We start from the raw sequence: 24,244 nt of genomic DNA on the forward strand, positions 1-24,244 counted from the left end.
AACTATACCCCGAATTATGGAAAACCATATATTAGGAAAGGAGACACTTTTTTTACTGCAAGCCTTTGGATAAAAAAAAGTAACCCAGCATTTTTGCCCTGTAAACACATGGCAATTCTAGCGACATTTGCAGTCAATGCGTGAAATATTAATTCCCAGATAATGTAATGTATTTACACCAATATATTCCTACTGTATGGAGCCCCTAATGGGACACAGTGGTGGAAATAAATTAGGGTGGGAGGAAAACATTCCCTCGCAAAGATGATGTCCCGCTGGCAGTGATTCAGACTCAGTACGTTAACAATGGATCAGTTCATAGAGTTTTATTTTGAACTAGGACTTAAGTATAAAGAAATACGGTGAGTGCTTAGTTCAAGGAGTTCAGTAAAGTTGGCAATATTCACAGATTCAAACTTCCCGGATCAATAACTCGTGAACTACATGTTGTTAAAACATAAATTACACATCTTTAACGTAGACAATGAGCCACAACCTTATTTTTCCTCAAAACGAGCCTTATAATATGAAGAGATCTCTATAAGCAGAAGCTGAGAGGCAAGTCTGAAGGGACCGCCTGCAAAGAGCAAAACCCGAAAAGCGTTACTACAAACAGTTTGAATCTGTGAATATATTGCCAACTTTACTGAACTCCTTGAATCACTGACTGTAGGCCTATTTCTTTAAACGTAAACCCAAGTTCAAAGTAAAACTCAATGTACCGCCCCATTAACGTACTGAGGTGTTTGAAATACTGCCAGCGGGACATTATATCTTTGTGAGGGAACACAAAGCTTCTTGTGGGAACGCAAAATATGTGAAAAATATTTTTTCCTCCCACCCTAATTTTTTTTTCCACCATCATGTACCTTTAGGGGCTCCGTACTAATGTAATGTAGGCTAATACAGTTTTATTCATTGCGGACATAGCTTTTTCTGTCATCATGTTTGCTATTCTTGATCACCAGTTCAAATATTTTTTTCTTTACTACATCGGAATGGTACCACCGATCAATGTCGTCTCTAGTTTTGATTTCTATTTTTCTCTCCTAAAAGTTTATTCTATTATTTAAAATAAATTTTTACTTATTAAAAATTTGCTTTCGTTACTTTGAACCAATTATGTTGTACCTAATATTTTTTTTTTTACAAACGTTTATCTTCTAAAAGTTTGTTCTCTTTCATAGGTTCACTTAACGCTGCGTAGCTATGACGCAATGGGAACGCCCTCTGGGTGTGCCGATTGTCTGAAGCCCTTATAGAATCACGAAGCGGCCATTCTTGGCCTTTCGTCTCGATTTTTCTGGCCCAAAAATTTGGATTTTCGTTCAGCTTTCTTCATCTGCACTTCAGCGACTGTGAATAGCGGAACTCAGTTCTCCTTGTGGTGAAGTGCCATGGAGTTTCGTCATTGCCGTTCTCTTGCTTTATTGCGAGTGACGACCCTCACAGTGTGTTAAATGTTTGGGTTTTTCATACATGCATGACGCTGTTCTAAACTCGACAAGAGATTCTTAAGTGGCACAAATTCTAGGCCAGTTCGGAGAAAGCTGCCCTTTTTCAGTGATCTGCATAAGATCTCCAGATCCTGGAAGCAGCCTTTTTCTGCCTGCTTGACTGATGCGGCAACCACTGACTTCACCAAACTGGTTGGTTCTGTGGAGCAGGGCTATTCCGTAATCCCAGCGGTCGAAGACACGTTGGCTACACACCTTTCTCCATCTTCGGCTTGGAAATCTTGCCCCCTCCTTCCCACTAAACCGTGAAGGACTACTTCTGCCCTTATCGGAAAGTCCTACATGGCAGCTGGTCAGGCAAGCATGGCCCTTCATACTATGGCCGTTCTCCAAGCCTACCAGGTGGATGTTTTGAAGGAGATGGACGAGGGCGGTGGCCTGACGCTGGAAGCTGTCAAGGAGCTTCGCAAAGCCACAGATTTGGCCTTAAGAGCCACCAAACGTACCGTGTGCGATAGGGCATTCTATGGCATGCACGGTAGCTGCACAAGGTCTTCCTTTTGGACACTACGGTCTCTCAGTCTGGGCTGTTCGGGGAGGCGGTCAACACGGTGGTTGATAAATTTCGAGCCGCCAAGTCCCAGTCAGCTGCTCTCAAGCAGTTTATGCCCAGGAGGGTTAGATAATCTTCTAACCCCTCCCCTTCTCAGCCCAGAGAGCACTCCTCACACAGGAAGGAGTTAGCCAGTAGGAGGAGTGACCAGTTCATCCCCCACCAGCCACGGTTTGGGGAGTCTGCGGTCGTCCATTTCCTCGCCAGCGACCCCATAGGCGACTTGAGCTGAAGCGGCATAGCAAACTAGGGCTGCAATGACGCGTCAACGTCATCGATGAGGTCGACTACGAAAATACGTCGACATGCGTGAAATGCATCGACGCGTCACAATATTTACGTTCTAGAATAGAACAGATCTAGAATAATGGCGGCTTCTGCTCCCGGGCATAGTGAAATGTATCACTATAAAGCCAGACCGTGACATTCAAAAGTGTGGGAGTACTTTAAACGGAAGCCGAATAAAACTGTTCTTTGTTCGCTCTGTAACGGCGGTTTCACACTGCACGCGGTGGCAGAGCAGAAGCTGTGCGTGTGGAGAGCGGGAGCCGTGCGCGGCCATTGGGCTTTCACACTGCCAGTGTTTGTCTCGCGCAGCTGAACCGTGGCGTGTGTATTGCAAATACAGACGAATATTGTCCATTCTGTCACATTTTCCGGTGTTCTTCTCTGACCCCAGTGCGTCTCGTGCTTTTATTTATTATGGGCAGCATATATCTGCTGCAAATGCGACCGGGTTCCCCTCTGTCCCAAACACATATGCATATACAACATGCTGTATTTAGGTAGTTTACATGATTAAAGTAACATTAAAGTTAAGATATGCCTCTAGTTTTAATAATTTAAATGTGTCTTTGAAGTTTGTGTCACGGTTCATGAATTCACCATCTCATTCCTGTGTGTGTATCTGTGTTTGTATGGGGCGGAGCCGCTGGTTGGCTGATGATCATTACACCTGTCGCAGCTGATCAGCGCTCCAGCTGCAGATCATCAGCGCACCCTATTTAGTCTCTCTGTTCTCTTTGTCTTTGTCAGAGCGTTTGTTTGGATTGTCGTGTGTTCTCCCGCCTGTGCCCGTTGTGTTCCTGCGTTGCCTGTTTCCTGTGTTCCTGCGTTGCCTGTTTCCTGTGTTCCATGTGCACCCTGGAGTTCCACCATCACCGTGTTCACCGTCATCACCAGACTGGGTTGTCTGCAGCGTCCCTGTGCTGCCCGGACCATCTGCCCACGCACCGCTCTGATCCTTGTGGCCTTCTGGTGTCTACCTGCGATCTTCTGACATATCATCGAGTTGATTCCAGTGGCCTACTGGTTTCTACCTGCGATCTTCTGTCTCAATAAACGAGCTTTTACTTGCTATTGTATCCTGCCTTATTTATCCGTTACAGATTGGGCAAAAACTTCTGGCAGCTTTAGTCGTTGTTTATGCACATGTATATCTTCAAAATAGACGACTAGTTATAAATTAACACTATGCTGAAAGCTCCTGTATGTGAACCTTTTGCACAAAAATACAAGTGCATTTTTGTTTACTATTGACACAAATTAATAAGTAAATCATACTCAACTATTATAGTAAATAACATTTCCTAATTTGGCCTACTCTGTATACATTTTATGATGAATAGTATCATTAGTTATACATAATGTTTAAAATGCTTCTTGTGTTCATATATTTCATTATAAAATGGCATACTAAGTACACTACCCTTCCTGAAATACAAATAATATTGTCACCATTCATTGATTTCATGTTAAACTAATATACAAATTCCCTACCCTCTTTGAAATACAATAATCAGTAAAAAAAGAATCATCAGATTAATATGGAAAATAATCGTTTGATTAGTCGACTAATCGGGAATTTTTTTTTGTTAGATTAATCAACAGAAAAAATAATCGTTAGTTGCAGCTCTATAGCAAACCCTCCGCTCCGGCTCCTTCGAGTTGCTCCTGACCCTCAGGCCAGAAAAATGAGAGCTTCCCCCAACTTTCGAGGTTGGGACAGACCGTGCAAGCGTCAGACATGGGGTCAGACAAATCAGACCACAACCTCAGAAAGTTACTATGTCTGATTTAGAAGAAATTGATGGTAATATTTTAGAAGAAATGGTACAGCACCTTAAAACATCAACCTGCGCTCTAGATACACTCCCTACTTCTTTTTTCAAAAGGCGGCCGAAATGAGTTTTCTCTGCAGGGTGGCTGGGCGCTCCCTTAGAGATAGGGTGAGAAGCTTGGTCACTTGGGAGTAGCTCAGAGTAGAGCCGTTGCACCTCCACATCGAGAGGAGCCAGCTGAGGTGGCTCGGGCATCTATTTCGGATGTCTCCTGAACGCTTTCCCAGGGAGCTGCTCCGGGCACGTCCCACCAGGAGGAGGCCCCGGGGAAGACCTTGGACACGCTGGAGGGATTATGTCTCCCGGGTGGCCTGGGAATGCCTTGAGGTTCCCCCGGAGGAGCTGGAAGAAGTGGCTAGGGAGAGGGAAATCTGGGAGTCTCTGCTTAGACTATTGCCCCAGCGACCCGACCACGGATAAGTGGAAGATGATGGATGGATGGATGAAATTACCAGTGCTGATGCCGCTCTCTCTTGCATTGCAGTCTCTGATCTTGAGATGAGCTTAAACTGAAAGACCCACATTTATTGCGTTTTACCGTTAAATGAGAGTTCCACGTCATTATTAAAATCAACACATTAATGATTTCTCTCATCCACCGGCAATTTTTGGAATGTTACTTTTTATTACTTTACCCACCTGACCCGTGGATATAACTGTAATCCGCGCACATGCGCGAGTCCTTACACAAAAAAAATATTTCTGCAACATGACCGTGTGTAGTTAAATGGACTACACGGATCTTCGAGGCAACTGATTTTTATTTTTTTATTTTGAGTAACTCGAGGAATCGTTTCAGCCCTAGAGTAAATCTCCACTCTGGACGACTAAATAATATCTATCAAAAGTGTCTAAGAGGCTAAGAATAAGTTTAGTATAGGTATATTTTCACTCGCTGAACACTCCGTCAAGCAATCTGTCTATTTCAGGTCAGCTCAACGGATGCGCAGTGCACCTGTATTTGACGTACCGTAGACTCTAGTCTGAAGGCGCACAACTCACCGTTGCTTTGCTGAGAGCGCTGTCTCTCTCCCTCTCACACTCACACACACGAGTAAAGAGAGAGAGTCTTACATACCACGCAGAATCACCAGCCATCCTGAAAACTTTCTATCGAGGGGCGATAGAAAGTGTCCTGACTCAGTGCATCACAGCGTGGTACGGGAACAGCACCAGTCACGATTGCAAAGCCCTGCAAAGAGTGGTGCGCTTATCCGAGCGCATCTCAGGCTCAGCTCTCCCGTCTCTGCAGGACATCTACACCAAACGCTGCAGAGGTAGAGCTACTAAAATCATCAGAGACATTAATCACCCTGCAAACTCTCACTTCACCCTGCTGCCATCTGGTAAGCGCTTCCGTAGCCTGATGGCAAAGACTGAAAGCCTCAGGAGGAGTTTCTTCCCCCAGGCCATCAGACTCCTGAACTCAGTCACGTGACTTCACTTCACCCCGCACACACATAAACATCCAGTTTTTTAACATTAACATCCACATACTGCCATTGCACTGCACTTTACGTTCCTATTGTTACTGCGTAACAACCTGTAATAAACCTGTTTGCACATCATACTCCTGTTTACACATCCATTATACTTCTTTATATATTTATATATATATATTTTATGTTAACCACTTATTTTTAAGTCTACAGTTTATCTCACTTATCATATCCACTTATTTTATATTTTTTTATATTTTTATATTTTTATTTTTATCTTATTTCCTATTTTTATCCTTTACTTGATTTATTTATAATTCTACTTATGTTAATACTTTTTATTCTAATTTTATTCTATTTCTATTTCAATTTCCCCTTGTGTTTCTTGTAACTGTTATTTGCACTGTCCATGGAGCGGACCTGTTTACATTTCACTGCCAGTTGTATATTGTGTATACAACTGTGTATGTGACAAATAAAACTCTTGAATCTTGAATCTTGAAGAATCAACACGCTACATGTAAACGATATTCTTTGTTGTATTTTCCTGTCAAAATAACGGAGTTCATATGGAATTATTCAGCTTTTACGAACAAGCGGTTTCTCTGGTAGTGGGCGGGACTCTAATCCGCAAACGGCAATCTCATTTTTGACAAATATGCATTCATACGTGTGTGTGCGTGTGTGTGTGTGTGTCTGTGTGTATCACATTAATGTATATATTTAAGACATATTTGCATTTATATACTGTTTATATATTTAAATTATTTATATTATATATAGATACAAATATTTTATTTATAAATATGAAAAAGATTTCTTAAACATACGTATACATGCATGTCTGCGTATTTATATATACTTAATTATACACAGGACATACACGTATTATGTAACCATTTCATAGACTTGGCAAATTAATTTTTCAGAAGTTTGTAGGTACAGACATCTGTTGTGGGCATTCTTGGCAGTTTTTCTGAGGCTTGTATATATTTCATATCGATATCGGAATAATATCGTATCGCCCAAAATTAAGAAATATATGGTGATATAAATTGTGGCCATATCGTCCAGCCCTAATAAGATGTTTTGTATAACCGGTCAGAGTTAGCATCATTTACATGCACGTTCTTAACCTGATTTTGCTTAATAAGCCGACAATGCACATGATCATGTAAACGCGTAAACCCGTTTTCTTTTATCGATGTAAAGTCATATACAGCTTGTGTATAAACTGATCGTCACTGCTAGATTTTTCCCCCTTACACCGATTTTCGCCCAGCATGTAAACACATTAACCTGATTTCGATTTATTTTATTTATTTTTTTGTCACTACAGGGAAATAACCTGATTTATTAATAAAGTCTTGTCAACGCGGTTACTTGTGTTGCCAGTTTATTGGTTTGCATGTAAACCTGGACAACAGTTTATTTCAATAAGCTGATTTTTGTGAGTTATCAGCAAACTGGTGTGCATGTAAACATGCTCAGTGAACAGTGGGGGCGAACAGTTAACTGCTAAAGCTTTTTAATAAAAATGTAAAAAGTTACTAGCCAACTGGACAGAATCTCTGTAAATAAGAATATATCAGAGATACTCACATGGGGTTGCTGAAAACATCTGAAGAAACGTTTCCGACCCGAATCTCTGCCCCGTTTATCCTCTCGCTGCAGCAGTCTGGTCTGTTAGTGATGGCCACTCTGTTCACACTGAACACCTTCAGCAGATCCAGCTTCCACCACGGGTTGGTTTCATATATCTGTGTATGCGTGCAGGTGTAGGGATTCATATCCAGAGCGTTTTGGGGATACCAGCTGAAAGCTACCGTTGACTGGCTGGCTGTGCCCCATCCTGCTGCATTCACTGGAATATATTCAAGGGAAAACACAATGTGAATTGTGAAAAGTTCTATACAAATGAAACTGACTTGACTTACAGGTTTAGAGGGTTTTACATTTACATGTAACCATTTAGCAAACACTATGACAACATGTCATCAAACAAACAGGAAAAATAGACCACAAATATCCATTACCTGTCACGTTGGGTTGATGCAAGAAATAAAAGAGCAGGTTTGCAGCAGAAAAGTGTTTTAATGACAAAACAAAATAACACTCAACCTCACATTACAGATGAGATCAGACAACAAAGGATATCGATCCAATCAATCCATTCAAGTGTTTACATGTCCCCTCGATCGGATAAAAGAGGAATAAAACGCCCCTTTCAATCCAATCAAAATTTCATTCGGATCAAGCTCATGCAGATCGATTAAGGTGTTTACATGAAGGCTTCAGCTTACTAATGGATTATTGGGTTGCATATAAACGTATCCACTGAAGAAATGAGAAGCACAACATCTACAACAGTCTTCTAGCCACAGCCTTAGATGAAATCAACTGAAGATAAAAGACATTCAATCTCTGAAGATCTCAGCAGAGGAGGATTAAACAACACCACAAACAGCATTACCAGCTTCACTTATTACTAACTAGTTAAGAATTATTGAGAAATAACAGAGGTTTATATGTTGATGTTTTATTGAAAATAATAGCTTGGGTTGAATGCACCATTATGGTGATCAGTGTTTTCTTTAGTTGGACAGTTTGACTCTTAATCTTTTAATGCTAGTTTGTCCTCTGTTCTGTGTTTGTTATGACAAGAACAGCCAAATAAAATGTGATAAGACAATGTTTGTGGGGAACATTACTGTAGACATATTTTACTTTTTTGTCTCCTCTTCTGCTCTTTCACTCATCGAGAACAGCGCCGCAGATTTCAAACAGCTTGAAATAAGTTCACAGCCGATGATCGTGAGTCGTCGAGGTGCTGTTACAGTAGGTGAGTGGATCTTCAATATTTCATAAACACTCCCACAGACCTTATCTGCAACATCTGCAGGACTAAATCACAATCTCTTTTCACACACATCTTGCTGCCCAGTTGCAAACATTTTTGTGATTTCTCTATTGACTTGGATGCGTGGTGTAAATAGACACTCCGAAATATTAAAGCCAGGACAGATCTAATGTGCTTCTCCGAGCAGCACAGCAGTGTTTCCTTTCTGAATGAATCCCCGTTTTTATGAAATTGTAGAGCCCTAAAAATGTTATACAGCGGCACAAACTAACTAACAAAATATGTAATAGTGTTTAATTCATCTCACCTTCTTTTTCATCTGCCTCGCTTTGAACTGAGAAAAACCCTTGAAATGAGAAACACAGAATGATGGGCAGTATTAGTTGACTTAAATTGAAGTAAAATCAAGTCACCGTCATTTATATAGCACTTTATATACAATACTGATTGTTTCAAAGCAACTTCACAGTAATAAACAGAACAATAACAGAATCAATGATGCAAATGAACCAAATATGCCTTTTACGAAGTGTCTATTCACAGAAAGTGCAAATAGCATGCCTTGTTGGCAAGTGCTATTCGCACTAGCTCCGCCTAACAATGCCTGGTTGGGCCAAACAATTTTGACGCGATTTACATGGGTTCGAATCCGCCTTTTGCAGAGTTTGTTCTTATCTCTTTTCTCATCACAAATCACACCAGAAATGCATTTACTTTCAATAAAAATTAAGACAATGTACTAAATGTGCATATAAAGAGCCTAACGAAATGTTTAATAATAAAAAAAAACATTTATTGGGTAGGGTTAGGGGTCGTGCAGGGAGGGCTTTTATTGTCCCATTAAGGCGGCATCCATTTAACGATTTTAATAAATATAATCTTTACACTTTAAGTTAGTATTGCATCCTGCTAATGTACAACAATACTGATGTGTAAATAGTATGAATGTCAAAATAAAGTATAAATTACATGTAATTACTATTTACACATATGGCAGAGAAATGCTACTTTTATAGGGTGTAAATAGAATATAACTTAGTATGCTATTTCACTTAGTAAATATCATCTACAGCTATTTGCACTTAGTGTAAATATCATCTATCGCTAAGAAAATATATTATTTTCACTGAGTGTAAATAGAATCTAGTTGCATTTTTTTTATGGAGCCCCTAAAGGAGCATGGTGATTATATTTCAATGCTTTTGCATTCTCTCGCAAACCGTTTTACGTTCGCTTGTGCCACAGGGGAACACAAAACGTTTGCAAGAGAACCCGAAAACATTGATGGATATTTTTTCCTCCCATCTCATATTTTTTCCTTAATCGTGACTCCATATTTTCTTAGTATAGTTAGAGCTGCACTATTAATCGTTAAAACAACACAATCTGAATTCAAACATGCTTCATTTCAAATCTGTGGATGAAATCTCTAAAATTATGCATTTTATGAACTCACATTCATGTGAGTATTTAGCAAAGGCTAAGATAAGATGCTATCGTTATATTATTGGCCTGTAAAACACATACTTGCAGTCTTCTAACTAGTCTTTAAAGGGGCTATATGCGTTTTTCTGAAATTTAAACTCGCGACTGACACCTGTGGCCAAAAAACAGAACTGCTCTTATTTTCTGCTCGCTCTCGCAGAGGTGGTGACGTCACATCCGCAGACAGCGCGGGAAAAAAACGACCCGCCAGAAAATAGGAAAAATAGGAAAAATAGGATACAGGCTTATAGGTGCACCCACTATGAGCAGACATGGTGTCAGTATGCTCATCAAGTGATGTTTGAGTCATAAATGGTAAAATAAAAAGGCTATTGTTACGTTTATTTTGGGGAAAAAGTTGCAGATAGCCCCTTTAACTGCTCAAGTCATACTCTATTGTTTTCACTCAATTAACTTTTCACACGTCTGTCATGAATGACTTAAACCTAATCTTTTATAGTCCTTCTTTTGTTTGTCAGCCAATATAGCCTATTCAGACATTCAGGATTGCCCATTAACCCCACATTAATTCCACTTTACATTAAAAACTACTATCTGAAGTCTTTCTAGCAAACAAACAAAAAAGCATATTCTTGGTACCTTATGTGAAATAGATTCGCTCCTGGCGTGAAAGGTGCATTTGAGCCACGATTAGCATCAAGCTACATAACTCAATATAAAAGATTAATATTACACTTTAACTCCAAATTCCCCCAGGGCTCCAGACTGCGACCAAATGGTCGCATTTTGCGACTAAAATTTGAGAGTGTGCGACTGAATTTTACATCCAGTCGCACATGTGCGACCAGTAAATTTGCCTGCTGTCGGTACTGGAGAAATTAAGAAAATACACATACTATTTATAATTGATAGACGTTATATCTGTCAAATTCTATCTTTCCCAGCCGTTTCTATATGAGATAATATTAAACCATTTGTCCGTGATGCATTTTTGCTATTCGCAATCCAGGAGAGACTGAGAGAAAGCGAGCGACCTCTCTCATGTGGAGCTACAGCGAACACAACACCACAGTTAGCTTAATGAGTGACGATGGCCAAGAGAACTACACAAACGTTTAGTCTGCTTAAACTTTAGGGATGTGCGGTGATATTAAAATCATTTTATTTTCGATTTCGGCTTCCAATAATTATAAAAAGAAGATAGGCTATGAGGTAAAACTATTCCTATAGCCGACATCCCTTCACAGCTGCACTGTCATTTCTCCCTAAACCTAAACCTAAACTTAACGTCAGAATCAGTGATTGTCGTAAACTGCAGTCTCTACTGCTGCCAAACTGCGGGATGTGTTTGATAATAAAGTGCTATTAAATGCACAATAATCCGCGCAAGAGACGCTGTTTCCAACTTCAAGGCGGCTTATGTGTGTGTGCTGCGAAATGGACCGACTTGCACTTAATATTTTAGGCTTTGTGTGCGCGTCTAAACCATCAAATAAACAACAAATAGCCTGTGTCAAAATGACCGGATTGGAGAGTAGTTACTTTAACAGTTTATATCTTAAATGGGCGTAAATAGTTTGGAGAAATAGGAGAATATGATATTATTAGTTCTGCATTCGGTCTTAAAGGGGCAGCGTCTAATAAACCTGCTGACGATTGAGCCATTCATTCGAATCGAACAAAAGGCAAAGAGAAAATATTCACATCTCTTGAATGAATAACTTTAGCTTTCATAAGCATTAATCTATCAATTGATACAGTGAAAACTATGCAGTGTTATTTTACATTTCATTACTTTATTAGATTTCTTTTTAGGTTTGTTCTTTTTAATATTAATGTTAGCAGACCTTCCGAATGCCTGCACACTGGTCCATTTACAAATAGATGTTGTATATTTTTGTTCAAACATTGTTGTTTCTTTTGCTATAGATATTTTACTTTTCAGATTATAAAGCCATGTTAATTATGTTCTTAATTATGTTTTTTTTTTTCATAAAAAAAAAAATACAGTAGGCTATAATAAAAAGAACCAATAAGAATACCATTAAAGTACCGGATCGATAAGCAGTATCAGTAAGAGTAGTAACACTGTTAAAACCTTAACAATACCCATCCCTATTAGTAATACAGTGGAAATTAGTAGATTTGGTTAGCATGTTGATTTACGGTGTGCGCCCCTAAATTTTCTGGTTGTGCCCCTAAAATTTTCAGTTGGGGGCCACTGTGCTCCTAGTGAAAAAAATTAGTCTGGACACCTGTCCCTTTAAACAGCGAGTGTTTGAATGTACTTCCAATCGTGAAATAATGTGGGTTTCAGTGATGTTCAATGATGTTAAAATGTTATATTTAGCATTTTATATGGAGCTAATCGCTACATCTGCTTAGCATGTAACTGGAAACATTCTTTATTCATATGAAAATACACCAAATTTGCATGCAAAACACACACAAACCACATGCCATTATAATCGTGTGTTTATTAGCTTCTTGGTTCACATGTTGGCAATGTTTACAACGGAGAGATGAGATGAGGAAGCGCAGACCAGAAAGGGCAGGATTATGATCACGTTGTGTCACGTAAGATGATTGACAGCTGTACAGCGAATGAGAGAGCTCTGAGATCATCAAGTGACGTTCAGCGGGAAGAACACAGACATAGACCGCTCTGAATGTCATTCAGCTCTTCAGATCAACATAATTCAGTGAGAAATTAATAGAAATTGTATTCTGTATGACGAAATTTTGCGAACGTGATAAATCTATATTTGTCCAAATATGCACACTTTTGTATGTGACCACAAATAAACCACAGAAGACGTGACTGGCTTTTGATTCTTGTTGATATTTCATTCAAAATATTGTTCATTACCGATCGTTTATTTTGCACCCCTGACATAAATTAAGAAATGAATCTCACTGCAACCTCGTTTTATCATAAAGAGTGGTCAAATAATGAAGCTGAAGGCTTTCATCTTTGTACTGACACTCAGTTTGTCCAGATGAAGAAAGTGTGTGATGTTTTAAAGAGCAGTGAATGTTGAACAACAGTAATCTGGGGCAGTCGGCGATCCTTGACACTAAAGGGGTTAATAAATTATTGTCAAAATCACCAGTGAGAGTGCCCCTGATTACCACCTGAGGGCACTCCATCATAAACTACATTACCCATAATCCTTTGCCCGGACTCATCTTCACTCATTGTTTGCACCCGTGTCACATTACCCCAGCCTATATAAACCATGTTCACTCTGTCATTAACTGCGAAGTCTTGTTTTGTTGTAAACTGCATTTCTGAGCGTTTCCCTGGTTTCATGTCTCTGGTTTTGGATTTCTTGCCTGTTCCGTGGATTACCCGTTTGCCTGTCTCTCCTGCCTTGTTTGCCTGTTTGGACTGCTTGCCTGTGCATGACCTGTTGCCTGTTTTTGACTACGATTGTGGATTACCCCTTACAAATAAAGCTGCATTTGGATTCTCAACCTCTGTCTCGGAGCAGTACGTTACAGAAGACTTTGCCAGCAGCAAAGATCATGCGTCTCAGACAGGGTGATCGCCCGATTGAGGACTATGTGCGACTTTATTGAACTAGCACACCTTTCCACGATGGACACAGAATGTCTAATGATTTTTTTTAGAGGAGGGCTATCTGAGCCACTCAGTTCACTTATGCCACTGCACAATCTTTCTTGGACTTTAGAATTTTATATTGACTTGGCACTACAACTGAGCGGTTCTGCATTCACTATGGTAGTTTCAGAAGAGGAACACTGCACTCCCGCAGTATTTGCTAGTCCAGAGTCTCGTCCCGTCCCAGCCACTGACCAGCGTCTAGAGATGGCTCCAGCCACTGACCAGCGTCTAGAGATGGCTCCAGCCACTGACCAGCGTCTAGAGATGGCTCCAGCCACTGACCAGCGTCTAGAGATGGCTCCAGCCACTGACCAGTGTCTAGAGATGGCTCCCGCCACTGACCAGCGTCCAGAGATGGCTCCAGCCACTGACCAGCGTCTAGAGATGGCTCCAGCCACTGACCAGCGTCTAGAGATGGCTCCAGCCACAGACCTGCGTCCAGAGATGGCTCCCGCCACTGACCAGCGTCCAGAGATGGCTCCGGCCACTGACCAACGTCCAGAGATGGCTCCGGCCACTGACCAACGTCCAGAGATGGCTCCGGCCACTGACCAACGTCCAGAGAGGACTCCGCCTCCAGTCACGAGTCCAGAGAGGACTCCGCCTCCAGTCACGAGTCCAGAGAGGACTCCGCCTCCAGTCACGAGTCCAGAGAGGACTCCGCCTCCAGTCACGAGTGCAGAGAGGACTCCGCCTCCAGTCACGAGTCCAGAGAGGACTCCGCCTCCAGTCACGAGTGCAGAGAGGACTCCGCCTCCAGTCACGAGTCCAGAGAGGACTCCGCCTCCAGTCACGAGTCCAGAGAGGACTTCGCCTCCAGTCACGAGTCCAGAGAGGACTCCGCCTCCAGTCACGAGTGCAGAGAGGACTCCGCCTCCAGTCACGAGTCCAGAGAGGACTCCGCCTCCAGTCATGAGTGCAGAGAGGACTCCGCCTCCAGTCACGAGTCCAGAGAGGACTCCGCCTCCAGTCACGAGTCCAGAGAGGACTCCGCCTCCAGTCACGAGTCCAGAGAGGACTCCGTCTCCAGTCACGAGTCCAGAGAGGACTCCGTCTCCAGTCACGAGTCCAGAGAGGACTCTGTCTCCTGTCCCAAATACAGGGAGGACCGTGCCACCTGCTCAGTCTGCTCCGCCGTGGGGTTTTTCAAGACCGTCTACACTGCTATGGTGGTCGTCTGCTCCACCGTGGGGGTCTTCAAACCTGTCTCCGCTGCTGTGGGGGTCATCTGCTCCGCCGCGGGGGTCTTCAACCTTGTCTGCGCTGCTGTGGTGGTCGTCTGCTCCGCCATGGCTGCCTGCGCCACCCTGGTCATCATTCCAGCCTGCTCCTTCCTGGCGTTCTGCTGTGCCTGAGTCTCCAGGCCCTCTTCCACTCCACAGGCCTGGCCCTCCATCCCGCCCCCAGGTCCGCCTCCGCTCCACCTCCCTCCTTGACAATTTTAGGCGCGTCTGGAGGGTGCTCCTTTAAGGGGGGGCTATGTCACAATCACCAGTGAGAGTGCCCCTGATTACCACCTGAGGGTACTCCACCCCGGACTTGTCACTTCATCATAAACTACATTACCCATAATCCTTTGCCCGGACTCATCTTCACTCATTGTTTGCACCTGTGTCACATTACCCCATTATCCCAGCCTATATAAACCATGTTCACTCTGTCATTAACTGCGAAGTCTTGTTTTGTTGTAAACTGCATTTCTGAGCGTTTCCCTGGTTTCATGTCTCTGGTTTTCGATTTCTTGCCTGTTCCGTGGATTACCCGTTTGCCTGTCTCTCCTGCCTTGTTTGCCTGTTTGGACTGCTTGCCTGTGCATGACCTGTTGCCTGTTTTTGACTACGATTGTGGATTACCCCTTACAAATAAAGCTGCATTTGGATTCTCAACCTCTGTCTCGGAGCAGTACGTTACAATTATAAGTAACATTTTTGTCAGAACCTCTAGTAAATTACATGTTATATTGTTTAGTTGTTTGTCAGAATCGTGAGAGAATCGTGATCTCTATTTGAAACAAAAAAGTAAAGTATAGTATTTTGTTAGATTTATACATAAGAAAGAAAAGGTAAATTGGGTAATATTCAATGTTCTCTAGAATGATGTATTGTATATTATTGTTCTTCTGTTAGTGATCTACAGTTAGTTTCCAGCCTCATCTTTCAGAAACACCCAAGATATTAGAAAAGATGTTTCACTTACCCAGTAAAAGTGACAGGGTCCTGAAGAAAACCCTCATGTTCACTTCTCGATTCTTTCTGCTTTTATTTGAGCACTGAATGAAAGTTGTTCCTGTGAGAGTGAAAGAGAGATGAGAGATGATAGAATGATGCAAAAGTTCAGCTTTACATACCAGTGTGACTTCAGTCAGTTGTGTCACATGATCACATTTCTCCTCCTCCGTTCCCATATTTCTCTCTCTTTCTCATTGACTGGAGCTGGAACATTTTTCAAACAAATAACAGGGTTTTATTTTAAATCATCTTTCAAATCTGTGTATAAACAAGCGTACAAGCTATGAGATGAATGTCCTAAGTGATTAATGATAGCAAAAAAGTCTTTACCAAGTTTAAAAAAAAAATAGATTTATGCACAATTTATTCATATGTACTTTATTATAACTAAACGTATTTGTGACACATTATAACTTGTTATACTTAAAGTCTGTTACATTGGAACAACTAATTGTGTACTAAATGCATTTTAGTTATACAGTGCTAAAGTTCAACCAAAGTTGTATTAAATATACTTGTTTGTGCTAAAGTGGAATTATTCCAAGTATACATAAGTACAATTGAAATGCTGAATTCACTCACCATAAACATCAAATGTATTGTAAGTACTGTAAGAGTGTTTAACGTATATTAATATCATACTGATAACAAACTTTGAGTGATTTTTAAACGCAATAATAATTTTAATAAAGACACAAATCTATCTCCATACAGTAAGCAGTGCGTGAAAATAAACACAAAACGGCCTGTATAGAACACAAAAGTGCGTTTAACTCGGAGCTGTTGAAGAAATAAAGCCAGCAGACAAAACATTAAATATGATCTGCTGAATGTCTTGCTTCCCTTTTACATGACATGGTGCATAAACCGGCATAACATTAGTTTTATTCCTGTGCACGCACTAAAACACAGACAGTTCTGTTCGTTGGTGGAAGAATGTGAACGTGCAGAACCGCATATTTCATTGTATGCCGACGGAATAAAACCATCTGTAACATTTCTCTGTTGCTTCAGCTTTCAATGCACTGCACAACTGCTCCTGATGGATCTCACATTATTATGTGTTGCCTGAATTTATGTTTATTTTGCATCCAGTTAACGTTTCTGAATTTATTTGACATTTTAACTTTGTGTCATTGAGGACTGATCAGTCCTGATCAGAAGAGATAGGACCTTTTTTTATAACAAGACTGAAGACTAGAGACAGCAGCAGAGTGAGGCGTGAAACAGATCGAACAGTATGGGAGATGACACAAGGACTGACGGGAAGGATGACCATGGAGACTGTTGGATGGACAGTGTGCCAAGCAGCAGCAGCAGCACACAGGACCCAAAGCTGGTAGTAGATCTCAGATGTGGCCCCAGTCTTGCTGCCAGGTAGAAACTCGCAGAACCAGAGGCTTGTTAGACAGCTGCATCAGACCTGCTGCCCGGCAGTGAGAGTCCGTGGCCAGGGAACTCCGGAAACAGGGCAGGACAGGATCAGACACGAGATTATAAACAGGAGGAGACTCAGAACAAGACAACAAGAGCTGACAAAACAAATAATAAACTAAATATAACTGGAACTAACAAACAAATAAAATAAGAGCAGTAACAAAAAAGTAAAAAGCTTGGAAAAACTAGAGCAAAATAAAGACTGAAAACTTTACTAGACTAAAAAAAAAAATCAGAAACAAAGAAAAACTGAAAGAAAAAAAACTATATAAAATAAATCCAAAGCTTGAACTGACCGAGACATTAGCTTTAGCACTGACTGACAAGAGACACATGCACACACTGAGTGGATACAACAAACCAGCAAAGACAACAGGGAAAGGAACTCAATATAAGGGGATTAGCACATGAGGATCAGGTGAGCACAATTAGTGAAACAAGGACTCCGAAATCGCCCCCTATACCCTTAAATAGGGCACATTTGAGGGGACAGCCATTTGGAGTGGTGTCTGAAACCATAGTGGAGGTTATTGAGTGCACTCATTCCATCCCACATTGCACCGCAATAACGAGTGTACAGCCGATGTACACACAGCGGCTGTCCCAATTTGCTCACATGTTTCCATTCACTTCTTCAAGTAAACTGAATTAGTGGACTAAAGTAGAGAATAGTGATTGAGGGTTTAGGGGACGATTTCGGATTCAGCCAAGAACTAAACAAAATGGGCGTGGGAAACAAGTAGGTGGGACTAGAGGAACACATGGCCAACACAAAGAATGAGACAGAGCCATGTGGTCAGACACATTGAACAGTGACAAGACTCTCAGGGCAGGACCATGACATGGTCAGGATAATTTTAATAATTAGTTTAATTATTCATAATATTTTGACAGCCCACATTTCAAAGTGTAACAGGCCATTAAAGTACCATTAACAGGAAGAGTGTATACAGTAGGTGCATTGGAGTGCATTGGGAATACACTAAAGTAATACAACTTCTGATCAGGTACGTGAATTTATTTCACATTTTCTTTATTTGTCATAATTACATATATTTACTTTTGTAACTACTTTCTATATGTTTAAAAACAACATTATGTTTATGTTGTAAAGCTGCTTTGCTACCATGCAAATTTGTGAGAAGTGCTGGAAATACATTTGAATTGAATTAAACATTAGCCTAGAAGTGCTCCTACCTGATATTCAAAGTCTGGGCAAATCATTGATATTTTTGTAACTCAAAACATTTCCTGTAATTTTTATCTAGGCCTATGCGATTTTTATACTCAACAAGTAGAACTTAAATACACTTCACTGAATTGCACTTTTAATCATAACAGGTCAACAGAGAATTCAACAAACATAAATGGCTTAAGTAGTACTTAAATATTTAACAAATTAAATCATTTTATTTGCAAATTGCTCCTTGTTATGTTCGCGCTTGTCACAAGGACTCAGGCAGATTGGGATCCATGTACAGTTTATTAAAATAATACAAACTCACAGTACAAGCAGGTGTGGGTCGATAAACCAGGGTAAACAAGAATAGAGGCAGGGCATCAATCATGGTCATAACAGGCAAATGGTCAGGGCAGGCAGCAAACAGGCGAGAATCAGGGTCCAGGCAAACAAAGATCAAGGGCTGGCAGAACAGGGTCGTAAACGGTAATCCAAAGCAGAGTCAAACACAGGCAGGAATAAACACAGGTAGGAATAACGCTCAGAAATGTAGCTGGGGCAAACAAGACTTCGCAATGAATGTGTGTGAAAGCAGAGTTTATGTAGGCATGATGATGAGGAACAGGTGTGCAGTAATCAGTTCAAGAGTGAGGGTGTATGGGAAATTAAGTCCGAAATGGAGGTTAGTACTCTGGCGAGTTCGACCTCTGGTGGCCGTCGGATGAATCTTTACCGGCGTTTGTTTATGGCTCGTTGAAGGTGTACGTGCGTCTTGATCCAGATAGTTTTGCTGCGCTGGAACCAAACGTTTACTGCGGGAACTTCAGATGGTTCCCCGGACCAGGGAAACAGTGGCGGCTGGAATACTAGGATGCATTGGAAAGGCGTGAGTTTAGTTGAAGGTTTAAGGATTGAGTTGTGCGTATTAAGCCCAGGGAAGGAAGCGATGCCAGACTGTCTGATTTTGCTGGCAGTACATGCGGAGGAATTTGGATATTTCCTGGTTTAGTTGCTCGGTTTGTCCGTTGGACTGTGGGTGATGCGACAGAGGTGAGTCTTGTATTCCCATTTAATAATCGAAAGAAAGCAGACCATATGTGAATTGGGATCCTTGATCTGACACAATGTCCTCCGGAAGTCCATAGTAACGGAATATATAGCGGAGCAGGTGTTCAGCGGTTTTAAAGGCTGTGGGAAGCTTAGGCAGAGGAATCAGTCAGCATCCTTTAGAAAAACGGTCAACAACAGTTAATATGGTGGTATGACCTTGTGATACTGCTAGGTCCGTGACAAAGTCAATGGTAGTTTGGGACCAAGGGCGTTGTGGAATGGGTAATGGTTGCAGTAGTCCTGCTGGAAGTTGTCTCGGGATCTTGGCTGTTGCACATATGTGGCAAGAGTTGATGAATTCGGTGACGTCATTCTGCAGTGTTTCCCACCAGAATCAATTTCTTATCAGTCGTGTTGTTGTTGTAATCTCTGGGTGACCGAAGCTCGTGGCCGAATGAACCCAGCCAATGACCTTTACCCTGAGTTCTGGTGGAACGAATGTTCGATCGTTGGGGCACTCTGCAGGAGGTGGATTCTGTGCATGTGCTTTTGTGATCTCGGGAAAACTATCCCTCTGAACAGGGCCTAGGACTAAGGTGGGAGAGATAATGGTCTCTTGTTGAGTGTTTTGAGGGTTGTGATCAAATTGTCATGATAGTGCGTCTGCCTTGGTGTTCTTTGAACCTGGAATGTATAAAATAGGGAAATTGAAACGAGTGAAAAGTGCCCATCTGGCTTGCCTGGGATTCAATCGTTTAGCTGAACGTAGATACTCCAGATTCCGGTGATCGGTTAGTACTAAGAATGAGTGTCTTGCTCCTTCCAGCCAATGTCGCAACTCCTCAAACGCAGCCTTCATAGCCAGTAGCTCACGGTTTCCCACGTCATAATTCTGTTCCGTGGTTGAGAGTTTTCTGGAGAAGTAAGCACATGGGAACATTTTAGGTGGGTTACATTGTCGCTGGGAGAGAATGGCACCGATTCCGGTGTTGGAGGCATCTACTTTTACCACAAACGGCAAGTGCGGGTCAGGATGGGAGCGGTGATGAAACGACTCTTTAACGTGTTGAATGCCTGGAGAGCGTCTGTTGACCACCATAATTTGTTGTTTCCTCCTCTTGTCATGGCCGTGAGCGGTGCGGCGACTGAACTGAAATTCCTGATGAATCTCCTGTAGAAGATGGCGAACCCCAGGAACCTTTGAAGTTCCTTCAGTGTAGAAGGTTGAGGCCAACCCAGGACTGCCTGAACCTTCTTCTCCTTCGTCCAATTCCACTCCTTCCGGACTGATGATGTACCCAAGAAACGACACCGATGACTGATGGAACTCACATTTTTCGGCCTTGGTGTAGAGCTGATGATTAATCAGACGCTGCAGTACCGTATGGACCTGTTGAACATATTCCTCCATGGTGTCGGAGTAGATCAGTATGTCGTCGATGTACACCACCAAGCACTGATTGAGCATGTTTCTGAAGATATCGTTGATGAAGGATTGGAACACCGAAGGACTATTGGACAGCCCGAAGGGCATGACAAGGTATTCATAGTGCCCGTTGCTTGTAGAGAAGGCTGTCTTCTACTCGCCCCAGAAATCATTAAACTCACCCTTCGGGCTTGTGTCTGTGGAGGTTGGCTCGGGCAGTCGGCTTTCAAGTGTCCATAAAGACCACAATACAGGCAGAGGTGATTCTTAACGCGGCGATCCGCTCCTCCGTGGATAGGTGAGTGCTTCTGACCTGTATGGGTTCCTCGTTATTGGTTGATGGACCATTAGATTGGTAATTTCCTAGACGTCGGCTGTTTCGCCGTGAACGAATGAGATTGTCAATGCGGATAGCCAGCTCAATGAACTGATCTAGGGTTTTATCTTCATCTCTGCAAGCAAGTTGTGACTGTAGTTCATCGTTGAGACTTCATGTCTTCATGTCAAGACTTAAATAACCTTGTATGCATAATTGTTTTTTAACTTGCATCTTTATTGGAGTTTTATAATAACAACAAAATAAAACAATTACAAAAAAAATATATCCTACATTGAACCAAATCAACTGAGGCCTAGGAGGAGGTATCTAGTACAATTGAAACAAAAAATAAGTCAAATTATGATCTTCGGAAACACTGAATAATAAACCATACATATGCATTACTTCTTTCATCTTTTGTGCAAAATTACCAGAACCCAATCCGTAGAATCTCACAGACTCAACACACAATGTATAGTTATATAATGAGGAACAGTTATGCAGTCTCTAGGGCAAGAAAATTGGTCAATTTTCTCCATTTTTCCTTAAATGATGATTCTCTTAACCTTATAGTGTAGGTTAATTTTTCCATTATGAAAATGTTTTGAATTATATTAGTCCATTGCTGTTGATCTGGGATGTTCGATTTGAGCCAAAGTCTAGTAATAGCCTTTCGGTTAGCAGATAACAAAATCTTGGATAAATAAAGATCCTCCTTCCGCACACTTTCTATGATGTTTCCAAGCAAAACGTTACAATCCTTTGGGATCCTGTATCCCAGTACCTTCTGTAAATGTATTGTTAACAATAGTCCAAAATGGTTGAATTTTAGGACATGTCCAGAAGATGTGAGCATGGTTTGCGTCCCTACTACCACAGTCCCTCCAACAGTCTTGAGGTGTCCCAAATTGTTTACTCTTCAAATAAGGAGTAATGAAAAACCTTATAAAACACTTCCAATTAAATTCTCTCCACTTTTGGGAGTTGGTGGAGGTCTGGAGTAGACGGCATGTTTGGTACCATTCCTCCTATGTGAGGACAATCTTTAATTCAGACTCCCATTTTTTTTTTACATAGAGTGTAGTGTTTTTCAAGTTTTCCATCAAACTCCGTTAGAGTTTAGACACAATCTTATTAGTCTTTTGTTGATAAGCGCCACACATTATTTCAATAAGAGAGTTTACCATGTCGGAAGAAGTCCCCTTAATTTATTTGCAGTAGTAATCTCTCAATTGTAAGTATCTGAAAAGGTCATGTTTATTTAGATCGAAACTATCCTTTAGCTCCTGAAAACTCTTCATCTTGTTATTTTTAGTAGCTATACAGAAAGCTGTCAGTCCCCTATTCATCCAATCCTTAAAAGTCCTGTCATAAATACCCGGCTTAAAACTATTGTCCAGTGCGATCCATTTTAGTATTCTTTGATCATTTTTAAGTTTCAATTGTTTAATCAAAGAGAACCATATCTCAAGAGAAAATTTAACTATAGGATTCAGACCCTTCCTTAAAGTGTCATCTAGGCCTTCCTCCCCCAACAGGGTCTGAACATTATAACCTGGTCCAAAAGTCTCAATATCTTTCCATCGTGCAATATAAGAGTTATCACACCAAAGGCACAAAGGTCGTAGTTGTGCAGCTTGAAAGTACAGTTTTAAATTTGGCAAAGCCATTCCACCTTTCTCTTTTGGCAGATGTAAAGTAGAGAGACGTATTCTGGGTTCATATCCCCCATATGAACCTTGACACCATTTTGTCCCATTGTGCAAATTGTTGAAGTGGTATTTCCACTGGAAGCGACTGGAACAAATACAGGAGCCATGGCAGAATATTCATTTTTATTACATTTATTCTGCAACTAAAATCTAACGGGTAGGTCGACCATCTCTCCAAATCTTTTTTTATGTTATTATTTATTGGCTTATAGTTTGCTTTGTATAGCAGCTCAGGGTTTTTTGTTATGATTACGCCTAAATATTTCAGTGTTTTTGTTTTCCAATTTATATTTAATTTATTTTTAATTTCTTCTCCTGGACAGTAATTAAAGTGAATAATTTGAGTTTTTGTGATATTTAGTTTATAACCAGAGCAAACATGAAACTGTTCAATTATCTCCAAAAGTTTAGGGAGAGAGGAGTCCAACTCCTGCAAGTATAGCATAATATCGTCAGCGAATAATCCTATTTTGTGCTCCATTTGTCCCATAGTAATACCCTTTATTCCCTCCTCTTGTCTAATAGCCTGTGCCAATGGTTCAATGTACAGAGCAAAGAGGATGGGGCTCAAACAGCAGCTTTGCCTCGTTCCTCTACTCAAATAAAAACGATCTGTTAGAGACCCATTCACCTTGATTCTGGCAGTAGGCTGCTGATAAATTGCCCTAATAATTTTTATTGAGTCTTGATTGAATCCGAATCTTTCAAGCGTCTGGTACAGGAATTTCCACCCCACCCTGTCAAACGCCTTTTCAGTGTCTAAACTTATAAGAGCTGTACTTGATTAATCTCTGTTGATTTTTCCGAGTATGTGTAAAGTTCTTCTAATATTATCTTGTGTTTGTCTAGCTGGAATAAACCCACATTGATCCTCATCAATTAATTCTGTAACAAATGATTCCAGTCTTTTAGCAATAATTGAAGTATACAATTTATAGTCCACGTTCAAAATGGAAATGGGTCTGTAATTAACACAATCCTCTCTATCTTTACCCTCCTTGGGAATCAATGACACAATGGCCTCTTTCCAAGATGGTGGAATGCGGCCTTCCTTTATCGTCCAGTTAAAAGATCTTAATAAAATTGGGTTCAGATTGTCACGAAATTTTCTGTACCACTCCGTAGGAAACCCATCACCACCCGGAGTTTTATTAGTCTTCATTTTTCCCAGCGTTTTATTTAGTTCTTCTAGTGAAATCTTTTTGGTGATTGTTTTGTTCTGTATCATCCCAATGCTAGGTAAATCTAATAAATAAAGGAAATTCCTTATGTACCACTTGTTCACGGTCTCATCTTGTGAATAAAGTTTTTGATAATATTCTCTAAAAA

General features: G+C 41.0%; 1 protein-coding gene across 1 annotated transcript in view; it reads right to left on the bottom strand.

The window, feature by feature from the left end:
- Positions 1 to 20,992, bottom strand: part of LOC307118786 (uncharacterized protein) — a gene marked incomplete at both ends in the record, with an annotated part of 32,424 nt that extends 11,432 nt beyond the window's left edge. Inside the window, 3 exons of the mRNA XM_079804574.1 lie at positions 7,232 to 7,493; positions 8,797 to 8,835; positions 20,413 to 20,992. Of these exons, the coding sequence (XP_079660700.1) occupies positions 7,232 to 7,493; positions 8,797 to 8,835; positions 20,413 to 20,992 (881 nt within the window). The remainder of the gene's footprint in view (positions 1 to 7,231; positions 7,494 to 8,796; positions 8,836 to 20,412) is intronic.
- Positions 20,993 to 24,244: the final 3,252 nt, after the last annotated feature.

This window comes from Gobio gobio, assembly GCF_949357685.1.
Source record: "Gobio gobio genome assembly, chromosome: 2".
Lineage (NCBI taxonomy): Eukaryota > Metazoa > Chordata > Actinopteri > Cypriniformes > Gobionidae > Gobio > Gobio gobio.